Genomic DNA, 16,522 nt, shown 5'->3' with positions numbered 1-16,522 from the left:
CTGTTTACCCCCCCTTCATTCTTCCTTTTCTTCTCCTACCGATCTTCCTATTTCTTATGTTCCATAAAGGAGTGAAACCATATGCTAATTGTCTTTCTCTGCTTGACCTATTTCACTTAGCATAATCTCCTCCAGTCCCATCCATGTTGCTGCAAATGTTGTGAAATCATTCTTTTTGATGGCTGAGTAATATTCCATTGTATATATGGACCACATCTTCTTAATCCAGTCATCTGTTGAAGGGCATCTCAGCCCCTTCCACGATTTAGCTATTGGACAATGCTGCTATGAACATTGGGGTGTATATGGCCCTTCTCTTCACTATGTCTGTATCTTTGGGGTAAATATCCAGTAGATATTTTATTTTTTTAAGTGGGCTCCATGTCCAGCATGGAGCCCAGTGCGGGGTTTGAACTCACAACCCTGAGATCAAGACCTCAGCTGAGAGCAAGAGTAGGATGCTTAACCAACTGAGCCACCCAGGTACCCCATAATACATTTTCTTAAATCAGAATCTCACGTCAGGAAACAATTCCTTTTCCTCTCTGCCCCATAATTCTCCCTATGGAGAGAAGTGTAAATTAGAGGTGACATCTTTTCTTTTTTCTTTCATTTTTTTTTCATTCCTCCAGCTTTATTGAGAGAGAGCTGAAATTGACATATAATATTTTATAAGTTCAAGGTATGCAATATGATGATTTATTGCATGTACATATTGTGAAAACATCACCACAATAAGGTTACTTAACCCATCCAGAGAGGTGACTTCTTGAGTACGTGGACTGAATCTCTCAGTCTTAATTTTCTTATCTCTAAAATGGGACTCTGATCTTTGATTTATCTACCTCATATGTTTGTTTTGAAGAGGGAATAAAATAAACTGCTCTAAAAATGATATAATATTACACAGTTTATTTACTCATATTATTTTGATCCAGCAAGAATAAATACAAAATTCAGTATTTAGCTTCAAAGCCTCATGAGTATAAATTAGAGTCTGAATAAATTTTTGTCTAAGACTTTTCTTGAACCCTAAGTAGCACCGGTCTATATGTGCTTTATGTCCCCACTGTACTCGGAAGGTACTTTAATCACATCCACTAGTTTGGGTAGTTTGTCTCGGCCACCAGACTGCAAACAACCCATGGCCAGGGACCATATCTTATTCATGTTTATACTCTTCAGTCTCTAACATAGGGCCTGATTACCCAGGCCATACCCAAAAGAGTTAAGAAATGAGTTAATAAATGATTATATTTGTATTTATTGACATACCAATTATCTCTTTAAGTTTCAATGAATTACCATATCCTAAAATGTTGTACTTTGAAAGAGGTCATAATTTTGTTAAAGAACAATTTTATATGAAGACTTTCATATTGTTCAGAGTCTACCATACGAATGACAGATGTGACCGGAGTAAATTAAAAATAAATTGTACTTGAAATTTTCAAGTGTGCCACAAATGTACCTTGCATATTTATACTGCTCAAATCTTATATACCGTAGGGAGGGTGGACCCATAGAAATTTCAATGGAGGGGCGCCTGGGTAGCGCAGTCATTAGGCTTCTGCCTTCGGCTCAGGGCGTGATCCCGGCGTCATGGGATCGAGCCCCACGTCAGGCTCCTCTGCTATGAGCCTGCTTCTTCCTCTCCCACTCCCACTGCTTGTGTTCCCTCTCTCGCTGGCTGTCTATCTCTGTCAAATAAATAAATAAAATCTTTCAAAAAAAAAAAAAGAAATTTCAATGGAATGCCAGCACTGTGCCTGACCTTTAACATGTGGGCAAAGAAATATTTTTTTGAAACACTGTTGCTATTTAATGATCTTGGCTCTGTCACAAATATGACTTATGAGGTTATTGGCTTAATAAGTGGACAATATGCTTTCAGTGATAAATAGTTTTGCTTGCTCCTTTAAATCTGAAGGACTTTGAAACAACCATTTGGCTCATTTACATACCTGTGAAAAGCTGGAAACAGCTGGGCTATTTTCCACATCACATTCTAGAAATAAAAATACTCAGTATTCTTCTCTTGCCCTAAGAAATCTGCCTGGTCGAAAATAAGCTCAGTAGATGTTTGCTGTCTACGTCGTCTTCTAGTCAGTCCATTAAAGAGAATATTCACGACTCTGCCTGGATCTGTAACTTGCCAGTAGGAAGGTGCGTCTCAGACTGTGACCCAGTTTACTGATGAGAACTGTGATTACACCAGCGCTCTCACCATCACAGGGCTCTGGTTATCCAGGACATCAGATACACCTAACCTGAGCTCTTAGCTTCTTTAGTCTCTTCCTATGATGCAATTTCCGCTGCTCGGGTAGTTGTATGGCTTCTTATTCCATTCTTTAATTTTTTATTATTATTTAAAAGATTTATTTATTTATTTTATAGAGAGAGAGTGAGTGGCCGGGGGCAGAGGGAGAGAATCTCAAGCAGACTCCCTGCTGAGTACAGAGCCCCATGTGGGCTCCATCTCATGACCCCCGAGGTCATGAGCTGAGCTGAAACCAACAGTCGGACGCTCAACCTCCTCAGCCACCGAGGCCCCCCACCCCAAAGCAAATATGGATGATGATGAAAAGAAAGATATGTGATCCAGGAAGTGGAATTCCAACCCCAAGAGAAGAGTGGGACAAACTCCTTCCTGCCATCGTCATAAGGGACCTGAGAAGCAACAGAACAGAGGCCTTCGGGGAGAAGTTACCAAGATTAAAAAGCATTTAATATCATGGAACATTACATCAAAAACTAATGATGTACTGTATGGTGACTGACATAACATAATAAAAATTTTTTTAAAAAAGCATTTAATAATTAAATTCCACATATGAGTGATATCATATGGTATTAACAGATGAACAAAGGGGAAGAGAAGGAAAAATAAAATAAGACAAAAACAGAGAGGGAGACAAACCATAAGAGACTGTTAACTCTAGGAAACAAACCAAGGGTTGCTGGAGAGGAGGAGGGTAGGGGGATGGGTAACTAGGCATTAAGGAGGGCTTGTGATGGGGTAAGTGCTGGGTGTTGTATGCCATTACTTTCCTTTAGGGGATGACAGAAGTCCGTCAGGCAGATCACTTCACTAGTGCTGATCAGGGGTTTCCTGATTGACTGGTTTAAGGTTCCATTCCTGGAACAGCAAGTCTATAACTAAGCCTCTATTTGGTGGTCACTTAACCTAAGTGACTCAATGTTGGGCATGTTGTCTTTTTTTTAACATTTCTTTCTCCTGCGTATAGCAATGGCATAGATACCCCTTTTCTCCAAATTTCTTGGACTCACAATTGAGACTATTTATTGTCTGGCTTTGATGGATTAATTTCTCACTAATTTCCAACTTATTTTTTAAGCCTCTTCAGCACTTCTGTCTCCCATTCTCCTCCCCAGTGTTGCTTTTCAAGCCCTCATACCTGTGCAGGTGTTGCTGCATCCTTCTTTTGTTCCTTCCCTGTCCTCTCCCTTCTGCTTGAGACTCACTGTACTCGTTTTATATTGTTACTATAAGAAATTATCAAAAACAGCAGCATCTGGGTGGCTCAGTCAGTTAAGGGTCTGCCTTTGGCTCAGGTGAAGATCTCAGTGTCCTGGGATGGAGTCCCACATCGGGGTCCCTGCTCAGCTGGGGGTCAGCTTCTTTCTCTCCCTCTACCCCTCTCACCAGCTCCTGCTCTCTCTCTCTCATAAATAAAATCTTAAAAAAAAAAAAGAAATTATCACAAACAATAAGACAATAAAAATCTCTTATGCCATAGTTTCTGCAGATCAGAAATCTAGAAACCCTAAATGTTTAGGGACTCTCAAAGCAATCACAGTGATGGCAAGGCTGAGCTCCCTACTGAAGGGTTTGAGGAAGAAGTTGTTCTGAAGTTCATTTAAGTTTTTGGTTGAATTCAGTTCCTCGTAAAAGTAGGACTCAAGTTTCAAGTTCCTTGCTGGCTATTAGATAGGGGCTAGTATTTGCTCCTAAACGTTGTCCACACTACTCTCATGCTATTCATTCAGCCGCCTCCAGTCATTGTGGGCAGAGCACCTCTCTGTTCTGAATCTGACTCCTTCTGCCACATTTTTCTGATTCCAGCCTGAGAAAGTTCCTTACTTTTAAGGACTCATGTAAATCAATTGGGTCTACATGAATTACCCAAAAGAAAAAAAAAATCCTTTAAGGTCCATAATCTTAATTATATCTTCAAAGTCCTTTTTGCCATGAAATGTGCATATTCATAGGTACCAAACCTTTGTGGGGGGCATTCTGCCTATCACATTCACTTAAATAATATTTGCTCATAATTTGAGAGTTGAGAGATGCACCTGGAAATCTTCTCTGACTGTCCCAGAATTTTACAAATTCCCCTCCTTTGTTCTGTCCTACCTTGTATCTTTTATCATCAGTCACTGAACTATATGTGTTTCCTTAAAAGTCTCTCTAACTGGACTATGAATTGTTATGTTTATTTATCTACACATTCCCCAAGACTAAAATCATGTCTACTATTGAATGAATGACTTGATTTATAATTACTTTGGTTAACATACACCTTATACCATAGACCTAAATTTAGGTTAAGAATTGTGACCGTGCTGTAAATGAAAAGACGGCATTTTTTATTTTGTATGGGAAATTAAAGAGAAAGTATTATGACAAAGGGCCAGTAGACATAGAATATTGAGAAATCCATGCATGTTGATCGGGATTTGGGCGGTTTCCTGACCTTTTCCCATGACCATCAGTGTGACTGTGAGAAGGTGTAGGGGGGATTAGGTGACACAGTGAATCATTTACTCTGATTTATCTACAAGTGGGAGTTTTGAAAAGTGACTGTATTTTGAGCCTGGTTAGTCCCAGGCAATCATTAGGTTATCTGAGGGCTTCTTTCTAAACCCAGCTTCTTTTACTGTCCTCCCAAGACAACAAAGGTAGATGTTGCATATTCCCAGCAGTCCGTAAGTACCTGATGGAAGCTCAAGGGACTTCCTGGGTGTGGCCTTATATTCTCAGGCCTGGGAGTTGGCAAAGGTAACCGGGTGGGGGGTTGGAGCAAAGCCTGCAGGGCCCCCACAACTGCTCTTCCTTCCTTTGCACCTTCCGTGTGTGGAGCTCTCGCAGGTAGGTAAACGGGAGTGTCAGATACTCCGGTCTCAAGCCTTAAGACACTCTTCCCCGGAGTGATATAATAGGACCCTCCAAAGGAGGAAAGGCTGTCCTTGATTTGAGTCAGGTTGTTTTATTTCCGTACATGCTCACCTTTATCACCTTCCCAGTTCTACATTTGCTAGCTGCTGCCCTTGTTCTCTCAAATCCTGCCATGCTCTCTGCTACAGACGTGACTTTCTCAGCAGGGTGATCCCATCGGGCTATACCTGGATATAGACCCCTTGATGTGAACAAGCACCCCCTCACTTTTCCCAGAATATCAGGTCTGAAGGGCATATGCAAAAAGACACTGGCAGCTTTGGAAGCCACTTGGCAGGACCTTACTTAGCATTAAGAGACCCTAAAATCAACCGAGGGCATCTGCATATTGCATGCAGAAAGAAACAAACATGTTCAGGGAGAGTTTTCAGGCAGGGGAGACAAAGCAGTCCTAAGAATATGGAATGGAGGGGAAAATGCATCCTGTGAGGAAAAGTTAGAGGAGTCCTGAGTCAGATGGAGGTTTGGCAAAGGCAGATGAACGGCTGGAGTTGATGGCAGAGAGCAGTTCTAGAACTCAGAGTTGCAAAGTCCTGAAAGTTTTCACAACTGTCCGCTTTTGGATCTTCACAACCCCATTAGCTCAGTTTCTTAGCATCTCTAGTTTACAACAAAGAAACCAAACCCCAGATGGGATCAGTGACTCAGTGGGTATGGCTCCTGTGTGCGATCTTGCACTAAGCACAAAAGGATCTCTAGAATGAACAAGAGTCAGGGCTGAGTTCTTGGAGCTGGCGAGTCAGGAGGAAAGATATAATTCACAAAGCTATCATGCAGGCCAGGCAGAGAATTGGGCACAAAAGGAGACGTAAACTTCGAGCTCCGAGAGCTGTGGTAGTGAGACAAGTTACCTCTGCTGGCCACGACCAGCAAGTCTTCACAGCAGAGGGCGTTGCAGGTCCTGCACCCTGGAATAGGGATTGAATGGGCATATTCTCTCGTTCAGGGCAGGCTTTGGGAGCTGAGGGGCTGCGGTTCTTACTTGGATAACAGCAAATAGATCAATTTGGATCCCTTGAGGTACAAGGAAGGGAATTTTGAGGATTGAGACCAGAACTACTGATTTAATACTGACTACAAAAGCCTTTCATTCTAGGCTAATGAGTTTGGATTCAATCCTTTGGTAATGAGGGAGCATTCAAGGCTTCTAATTGGAATAGTGCCATTTTCAGATCCTACCTTTTAAAATGTTAGTTTAGGGCCGCCTGGGTGGCGCAGTCGTTAGGCGTCTGCCTTCGACTCAGGGCGTGATCCCAGCGTTCTGGGATCGAGCCCTGCATCAGGCTCCTCTGCTAGGAGTCTGTATCTTCCTCTCCCACTCCCCCTGCTTGTGTTCCCTCTCTCGCTGGCTGTCTCTATCTCTGTCAAATAAATAAATAAAATCTTAAAAAAAATGTTAGTTTAGTTCTAGTCCATATTAAAACAGTCCTACTCTAGAATAAATGGAGAGAGGCATGAGGCTTATCAGGAGACTGTCATTAGGGCACGAGAATGTGATTGCTTGGGTCTGCAGGGGAGACTGAAGGTGGAAGAGAATGGATGAAGGTACTGACAGAGGCCTTTTCAGGGTCAGTATTTTCCTTGGGTTTTACCTGGTTTAATGCAGTGGATAGGAAAGAAAGTCAAAATGATATTTGGATTTCGAGTCTCAGTCTGAAGCATGACGGTAGTGGTAGTATTATTCAAAGAGATGGAGAACATAGATAAGAAACAACTTCATGGAATAAATAAATGATTATCGATCCAGTGGCTTTCAGAAGTTAGGTGCCATTTGGTTCTGAAAGACATTATTAAGAACTAACTTTTAGTAAATTAAATTATCCAGGGAGAAAAGTGATGATATAAGTTAATTGGATAGAAGAATGCAAATCTGAGTGGGAACATGGGAGTCTAGTACATTTCGTTGAACATCTGGAAGATTATCTCTATGGGTGGATATCTTTCTACCCGTTTGTCTTCTGTCAGGATGAATAGATAGAACTAACAGACTACGTAGGAGTAGGGAAGCTGGAGAGTCATAAGAAGGTAGTAAATGTTCAGTAGTGTGAGAGACTGGAAAGATGAAAAGTTTATGGTTTGATGAACAAGTGAAATGCTCGGGAAGAGGGCAGAATAGTCAAGGAAGTAGTGACCAGGGTAGTTTTGTCTCAGGTCTTGAATAAATTGATGCCCAGATATTGATGAGAAAAGCTCATAGCTTCAGATATGAAAAGAAGCATTGCGGCAATAGACACAGGTATAAAGGAAGGCAATGTGACCTATTTAGCCAGCTGGATAAACTGAGAAAACTCAGACAATTCCAGAGATCTAGGGACAATGAGAGACAAGGATGAATGATTTGGTGAGCAAGATTGATTAATGCTATAAAGGGAAGGGTTTGGATGATACATGAAAGTCCTAAAATATTAGGTCTAGGCCTTGAGTTAAACTCTGTGTTTGTCTTCCTTACAGGCTAGTGGTCCTCGAACCTAAGCAGCCGTGCCAACATGGGAGGTAAGCCCCACAACAGCTCCGAGTTGCCTCCCTTCACTCTGACAGGGCTCCCAGGGCTGGAGACCTCCCAACACTGGATGTTTCTGCTCCTTGGTGTCCTCTACATTGTCTCCATCGTGGGCAATGCCCTTATCCTTTTCATTATCAAGGAGGTACAGAGCTGGCATCAGCCTATGTACTACTTCCTGTCTCTGCTATCAGTTAATGACCTAGGTGTGTCCTTTTCTACACTGCCCACGGTGTTGGCCACATTTTGCTTCCACTTAAGAAAGATCAGCTTTGATTCTTGCTTGGCTCAAATGTTCTTTATTCACCTCTTCTCCTTCACGGAGTCTGGAATTCTGATGGTTATGAGCTTTGACCGCTACGTGGCCATCTGTAACCCGTTGCGCTATGCCACCGTGCTCACTGACGCCCGAGTGGTGCACATGGGCATGGCTGTTATCATCCGCAGTTTCTGTATGGTTTTCCCACTGCCTTTCCTTCTGAAGAGGTTGCCCTTCTGCAAGGCCAATGTGCTCTCCCATGCTTATTGCTTGCATCCAGATCTGATCCGCTTGCCCTGTGGTGACATCACCATCAATAATATTTTTGGTCTATTCATTGTCATCTCTAACTTTGGTCTGGATTCTGCACTCATTCTCCTCTCCTATGTCCTCATACTGCGCTCTGTACTTGCCATTGCATCCCGGGAGGAAAGACTTAAGACACTCAATACATGTGTGTCACACATGTGTGCTGTGCTCATGTTCTATGTGCCCATGGTTGGCGTGTCCATGGCTGCTCGCTATGGGAGGCATGCCCCACAGTACGTACACACACTCATGTCCCTTATCTATCTCTTTGTGCCTCCTATGCTCAACCCCGTCATCTATTCTATCAAAACCAAAGAGATTCGTCAGAAGCTTTGCAAAATACTACTGGGGACAAAGTTTTAAGCAGGAGACATGTTAAATTTCAAGATTCAGAGGATATTTATTGTTAGTCCACAAATTTGAGTTTTTAAAAACTGTTTTGACAAAGCTTTTTAAATTTCTCTTTAGTCACTGACCAATATTAGGATTTCTGCCTAACAATAGCTATGACCCAAGCCAACAGGGTTTGCCAAGGTAAACTGTGTTATAATTTAGCAAAAACAAACAAAGAAAACAAAACAAAATTTGCTCATTTTCCCTTTTTTTAATCCAAAAATATCCATCCTCATAACATGTCCCTCATTTCAGCGTGATGTGTTTCTCTTATCTTTGCTGAAAGTGATCAGCACAAAGGAAATTGCTTATTACCATGGAAACTCTGTCATAATGGGTAGAAGAACTTGTTTCCCCAAGATTATGTCAATGGTAGTTCTATTTTTTAATTTTTTGAGGAATCTCCATACTGTTTTCCATAGTGGATGCACTATTTTACATTCCCACCAATTGTGTGCATGAGTCCAAATTTCCCTACATCCTTCCAACATGTGTTGTCTTTTTTTTTTTTTTTTTAATAAAAGCTATTTTGGAATGTGTGAGATGATATCTCATTGTGGTCTCAATCTGCGTTTCCCTAATGATGAGTGATGTTGAGCCATTGTATGTCTTGTTGACCATTTGTAATATCTTCTTTGGAGAACTCCCTATGCTACTCCATACCTCATCTTAAAAATCAGGCTATTAGTTTTTGTGCTATTAAGTTGTAGGAGTCCCTTATATATTATGGAGATTAACCCCTTATCAGATATATGGTCTGCAAGTATTTTCAAGGTCGCCTTTACACCTGATTGTTTCCTTTGCTATGCAGAAGCTTTTTAGTTCAGTGTAGTCCCAGGTGTTTACTTTTGTTTTTGTTACCTATGCTTTGGCGGTCATAACCATAGGATCCAGCGATCTCACTTTTGGGTATTTATCCAAAAGAATTGAAATCAGGATCTCAAAGAGATATTACCATGCCTGTGTTGCAGCACTATTTACAATAGCCAAGATGTGGAAACAGCCTAACGTCCATCAACCAACGAATGGATAGAGAAAATGTGGCATATACATAAAATGGAATACTGTTCATCCTTAAGAAGGAAATTCTGCACTATGTGACAGTGTGGAGGACCTTGAGGACATTACACTAAAGTGAAATAAGCCAGTCACAGAAAGACAAATACTGCATGATTCCACTTACATGAGTTACGGAAAACAGTCAAATTCATAGAATCAAAGAGTGGAATGGTGGTTGCCAGGGGCTTGGGAAAAGGGGAAATGACCAGTTATTAATCGACGGGCATAAAGTTGTAGTTTCGGAAGATGAATAAGCTGCAGAGATATGCTGCGACATTGTACCCAGAGTCAAGGATAATGTAGTGTGAACTTCAAAAATGTGTTAGAGAGTAGATCTCATGTTAAGTGTTTAGAATTTTTAAAAATGATTATGCAGAAGAATATTAGTTAAAATGAAATATATATATTAGCTATAGCTATGCATGTCACATTTGTTTCATACAATACACACTATTTACCAACTTTAAAGATGAACTAATTGGGGCGCCTGGGTGGCATGGCGGTTAAGCGTCTGCCTTCGGCTCAGGGCGTGATCCCGGCGTTATGGGATCGAGCCCCACATCAGGCTCTTCCACTATGAGCCTGCTTCTTCCTCTCCCACTCCCCCTGCTTGTGTTCCCTCTCTCGCTGGCTGTCTCTATCTCTGTCGCATAAATAAAAATAAAATCTTTAAAAATAAATAAATAAAGATGAACTAAATACAATTGCAATGTAAATTGCACTAAGTGATCTAGGTTTCAATAATAAAATTCAGTAAAGTGTATATTATAATATACATCATATATGTTCACATGTATGTATGTATATATTTATACGAACAATAGAAATGCATATATTAACAAACAATAAAGAAACAATGAAAGTGGGAATGCTACATAACAAAACATGAAACATATGCAATGATACATTCTGCCTAAATCCATAGTCTTATAAAATGTTAGTGGTACTTTTAACGACAGAAAAAGAGAGGAAGTTAAGAAATTAAGCATTCAATTTAAGACACAATAGAAGGATAAAATACTATATAAAATAACTTTAAATGAAGATATTAAAAGGACTGAAAGAAGGTGAATGGGAAAGATTGAAAAAATCCAATAACTAATCTTTAACAAGCTATCAAAATAGACCAACCTCTAAAAATCTAATGAAATGGAATATAAACTTAGGAATCATATGTAATACTAGATTAGAGGTATTTTTTAAATTACAGTAGCATGTTTTATAAGCAATCTGAAGTCTTGAATGAATCGGTATTTGAAGGAAAATTACAAAACGTAAATCCATGAAGACTTAACTGATAATTGAGGGAGAAATTAAAACTTAACGATTACACTCCCACCATCTCCAACATAGTATACTGTAAGATCTTTTTCCATGTTTTTCTCCCCACATTTCAAGAAACAGATCATGCTTTTTATATATCTTGTCATAAATAAAATTGGAAAGCTGTACAAAAGAGCACACGTAATCCCAATAAACAATACAGAAAAAAATGTATATCAGCAAACAATCCTGTAGACAAAACACACTAATGGAAACATATGTGTAAATACTAAAAGTTGTGAATACAATTAATAATATAAACAAAGAATAACCAACATTATTCTAGGATTAAAAGAATGACTCATTTTTCAGAAATGCGTCAATATAATTCATCATATTAATGAGTGGAATAATGAGAAAAATATGTAAGCAATAGTAGATTGCAGAAAGGGTAACTAATGAGACCAAAAATACAAAAAATATATAAAAATAAAACAAAATTTTTTGGGTATATTTTCTCAACGTGTTATATTGTACACTTTCTGGTAAAAATTTAAAAAATTTTTGCCATGCCATCACTTACCATTTTGTGGGGGCATCTTTAACCAATGGAGTGAAACTTGAAATAGAAACGACTATTTTACTTTCCCCTGTATCTGAAACTCAATACTAAATCCCGACAACTCTAGATTTTGATTTTTCTTTGCCTCTACCTCACCACTGTTGCTACCTTGTTTTGGGCCTTCATTATCATCCCTCAGTTCCCTTGGCGGTATCTTCCAAACTGATCTCATTGTTTATTGATCTTTTCTTTCATTTTCTCACACTGCAGCTAGAACGACCTTCCTAAAGACTCTATGTGATTATAAAACCCCCAGCCTTCAATGGCTCTTACTCTCTACAGGTAAAGTCCAAAAGCCTTAACATGTCCCTTAATAATACCACTACTGTATTTCTTATATCTTATTACCTAAGCATCCCCACCCCCAAACAATGTTATTTTGCTCTAGCCGTATGGAACTACATGCGATTCCCGAACCAACAGGCTGCTTTATGCCTCTGTATCTTTGTTCTGAGAACCTTTACTTGGACAATCTTGTCCATTTTTGTCTGTCTGGAAACTACATATCATTCTAATTGCTTATCAAAAATATGTATTAGACAGATATCATGGGCCAGATAGTGGTTCAGCTTTTGAGTTAGCTGCTCTGCGTAACCTCTTAAGGAATTCCTTTACTACCTGCCTTCCGGCTACCTGGTCCTCTCCCCTCCAATAGCGGTAAAACGGAGGTTTTATTATTTTTATGCTTCTCACGCATTTGTGTAGAATTACACCACAGCAACTAGATATCATTTTGTACTACTCCGTATGTAACTTACTATTCGAATCATAAGTTTCTTGAAAGTATGAATTGTTTAATATTAGAAAGAATGTGAATTTTGTGCAAGGCAGATCATGGCCTTAGAAAAAATCCCAACGTCTCTGAACGTCAACTTACTCATCGTAAATCTACCAAAATAACGAGACTATATTTTTATAAACTTGAGATATAATGTTTGCAAGATGATAGATACATTGCTTGGCATATAATAAGTACTCAATAAGGAAAATTTTACATTTATAATAACCAATAACTCTCAGAGCTTAACCTTCTGCAAATTGTACAGATTTCAAAAAATACTTATTGATTGGGTAAGTGAATGCAACCATATTACTATTATTTGCTAATGATGTGATTTGTGGATGAAGAAAACACAAAGATCTGAAAAGAAAAATTACTAAAAATTGAAAAAAATTGCCAAATATATAATACAAAACTGGCAATTTCAAAAACAGCAAATATTTTAATTCAACTCTCAAACTTAAACAATTTCTCTCAGTAATATTTTAATGAGCTATGTTAGGGAACAAAACTTCATATATGATTGATGAGTTTAAAAAAACTTTACAGAAAGTAGTCTCCATTGTGTAAGAAATCTAAATTCACTTTAAAATCATGTTGTCGTATTCCCCAGAATACTCAGAATTAAGTAAATTGAATTGGGAAGAAATGACACCTTTGATATTTGTTTGACCTTTCCACCTAGACACATACTTTTGTGCCTATTCAAGTTTATTTTATTTTATTTTGTTGGGGGGAAGAAGGAGAGGGAGAGAGAGAAACTTAAACAGGCTCCACCTCCAGCACGTAGCCCAACCTGGGGTTCCATCTCACAACCTTGAGTCATGACGCAGTGGAAATCAAGAGAAGATCATTTAACTGACTATGCCACCCAGGCACCCCTCAAGTTTATTATTTTTTTATTTATTTATTTTTTATTTTTTATTTTTTTTAAAGATTTAATTTATTTATTTGACAGAGATAGAGACAGCCAGCGAGAGAGGGAACACAAGCAGGGGGAGTGGGAGAGGGAAGAAGCAGGCTCATAGCGAAGAGCCTGATGGGGCTCGATCCCACAATGCCGGGATCACGCCCTGAGCCGAAGGCAGAGGCTTAACCGCTGTGCCACCCAGGCGCCCCTCAAGTTTATTTTTAAAAGTGGAAAACGGGGGTGGGAGTGGGGACGCCTGAGTGGCTTAGTAGGTTAAGTGTCTGCGTTGGGTTCAGGTCATAATCCTGGAATCCCAGGATCAAGCCGCCTGGGGCTCCCTGTTCCCTGCTTTTCCTTCTCCCTCTGCCCCCCTCCCCCTGCTCCTGCTCTCTCTCTCAGATAAGTAAGTAAGTAAGTAAATAAGTAAATAAATAAACAAAATCTTTTTAAAAAGTGGGAAATGGGACAGGAATAAAGTAGGCTTCCCAAATATTAAAACATGAAGGAAAGGGGCACCTGGGTGGCTCAGCCCTTAAGTGTCTGCTTTCGGCTCAGGTCATGATCCCAGCGTCCTGGGATGGAGCCAGCATCGGGCTCCCTGCTCAGCAGGGAGCCTGCTTCTTCCTCTCCCACTCCCCCTGCTTGTGTTCCCTCTCTCCTTGGCTGTGTCTCTCTTTGTCAAATAAATAAATAAAATCTTAAAAAAAAAAATCTTAGAAAGCTGTACTGCTTGAAATAGAAGCTATGTCTGCGACACCAGATTTCTAGCACAGGGCAGTTTGGAAGAATGTATAAGCCACGTAAAGTAGTATTTCGAATTAAACATCTTATCAAATAGAATTTATAGCATGCTGGCACTTTTTTTCTTGGTCAAAACGCTGGCATAATATTGCTGTTAAACATTCACACATTTGCATAGAAAAAAGTATTTGGAAGGAATAATAAATTATATTAGTCGTCTCTGGTTAGTGAGAATTAGGAAGCCTTATTTTTCTAATTATCTGTATCTTCTACTTTGCTATAAAACATATATGTTATGTTTTTAGTAAAATGAGGGAGAGAGGAGAGAAAGAGATGCAGGCGGGTGAAAATAATGTCAGAGTCCCACGGAGGTGTGGAACCTCCCAGGGGCGGAATCTGAGCCCAGGTGCCCCCTGCTGGCTCCCCACAGAAGTGCTTTTCCAATGCTCCGCTCTGCTCATCTCAAGGGATAAGCATTTCCTTTTCCTGGGGGAGCCATTCCTTTCCAGATGTGGCTATGGGCTACGGGCCTGGCCGTGGAAGGCCCACGCCGTCACTACCTACCGAGGAGGCTGACTTGGGCTGGAGAGACTCAACCCACTTGGTGCACACCTGGAGCACGTGGAACTTCCACTCTCCGTACCCCACCTTACCAGAAGCCTGTGCTAACCAGAACACTTACTCCGTGGCCAAAGGATCATATGAGATCATCAGTTTAAAACGAATGACAGAATATATGGAGACTATGGGTGTAAACTGACCAACATGTCCTCTCTTGCTCTCTTTGTGTTTACTTTCAAGAAATAGATATTTATTCTCATATTCTAGATCTCCATTGGAGCCATGTATGATTTTTATATATAGAAATGCCTATGCATTTGTTAGTTATTTAAAATATTTTATATATATTTAATACATATTAATGTAATGTTTATTACTTAAAATATATTATATGTAATATATATAATTTTTAGGATAGATAGATAGTTTTTAGTGTTTTCTTCACTGCTGTAATTTTGTATGTGTAGTCCGCCTACTGAAAAGTCCAGTACTGATTTTAGGCATAATAAAAGACATTCATCAGGTTTTCTGTCAGGATTAAATGAGCCAGTCTATATCAAATAACCTATCATGGTCCCAGACACTTGGTGAAAGCTCACAACATACCAGTTATTCTTCTGTCCCTCACCAACCCTGGCAATGAGAGACAGCATGGACAGTGGGGATAGACTTTGGGTCTGAATCAGGAAAATTCTGCTCAAGTTCTGACTCTATAACAATTTCTCTGTGCATGACAGCAAGCCTCTTCCCTCTTAGAGCCTCCATTTCTTCACTACAGAAGTTTGGGTGTGACACAAGATGGCCAAAGTCTCTCGTAGTTTAAGAACTTTGATTAGTGTCTTAGGAATCAATGTGTCCTCGCAGCCCTCAGAGCCTCCAGAGCTCAATGGTTATCCCATCTTCTATTCAAATTCTTTCCTGGCAGATGAAAAATTGACAAGTCATCACAGTAGTTCTTGTTTCATAAGCACTTAGCATGTGATATTAAGAGTCATAGTCAACTGGATCGACAGGCATTTGTACTGGAATTTTACAAATGAGGAATTAGGCACTTGAACCAATTAAATATTTTTTTTAAGATTTTTTAAATTTATTGGGGCGCCTGGGTGGCACAGCGGTTAAGCGTCTGCCTTCGGCTCAGGGGCGTGATCCCAGCGTTCTGGGATCGAGCCCCGCATCAGGCTCCTCTGCTGGATGCCTGCTTCTTCCTCTCCCACTCCCCCTGCTTGTGTTCCCTCTCTCGCTGGCTGTCTCAGTCTCTGTCAAATAAATAAATAAAATTAAAAAATATATATTTTTTAAATTTATTTATTCGACAGAGATAGAGACAGCCAGCAAGAGAGGGAACACAAGCAGGGGGATTGGGAGAGGAAGAAGCAGGCTCATAGCGGAGGAGCCTGATGTGGGGCTCGATCCCAGATCGCCGGGATCACGCCCTGACGGAAGGCAGGCGCTTAATCGCTGAGCCACCCAGGTGCCCCAATATTTTTTTTTTTTTTAAAGAACACTCAGACAGGGAAGAAGGTAGTTTTGAATCTAGATCTAGATGTTGGATGACAAACTGTCCCAGTACGCAGGACTGCGGGGTTTTCCCCATGCAGGATTTTCTGTGCTAAAACCAGTATAGTTCCAGGCACACCAAGATGATCACTCTATTTGCTGACTATAGATCATTAGGTTTTTAGCGGTTATGCTATTTTGCTTCTTGAAATCTATGTGGGTTGTAGGATAGCTAGTACAAGGAGCTCTGCTTTGGGAATCAGTGAGAGTCAGAGGATCTGGGATAGAACCAGCTGTTTGTTGGCTTACTGAATGGGTTCCTTCTGTGCTTCAGTTCCTCTTCTCTAAAATAAAGAGCAACACAGTTCTGTCTCTTAATTTCTTTGAAAGCTCTAAGGGGGAGTGATTCCAGGGCACAGTGGGA

General features: G+C 40.1%; 1 protein-coding gene across 1 annotated transcript; it reads left to right on the top strand.

The window, feature by feature from the left end:
* Window positions 1–7,686: 7,686 nt before the first annotated feature.
* Window positions 7,687–8,631, top strand: LOC100470709 (olfactory receptor 51I2). The gene has a single exon (XM_002926076.1). The coding sequence runs from the start codon at window positions 7,687–7,689 to the stop codon at window positions 8,629–8,631; it is 945 nt and encodes a 314-aa protein (XP_002926122.1).
* The last annotated feature ends 7,891 nt before the right edge of the window (window positions 8,632–16,522 follow it).

Source organism: Ailuropoda melanoleuca, chromosome 8 (genome assembly GCF_002007445.2).
Source record: "Ailuropoda melanoleuca isolate Jingjing chromosome 8, ASM200744v2, whole genome shotgun sequence".
NCBI classification, from domain to species: Eukaryota; Metazoa; Chordata; class Mammalia; order Carnivora; family Ursidae; genus Ailuropoda; species Ailuropoda melanoleuca.
The sequence above is the reverse complement of the archived record's forward strand: the minus strand, read 5'-3'. Positions and strand labels throughout refer to the sequence as shown.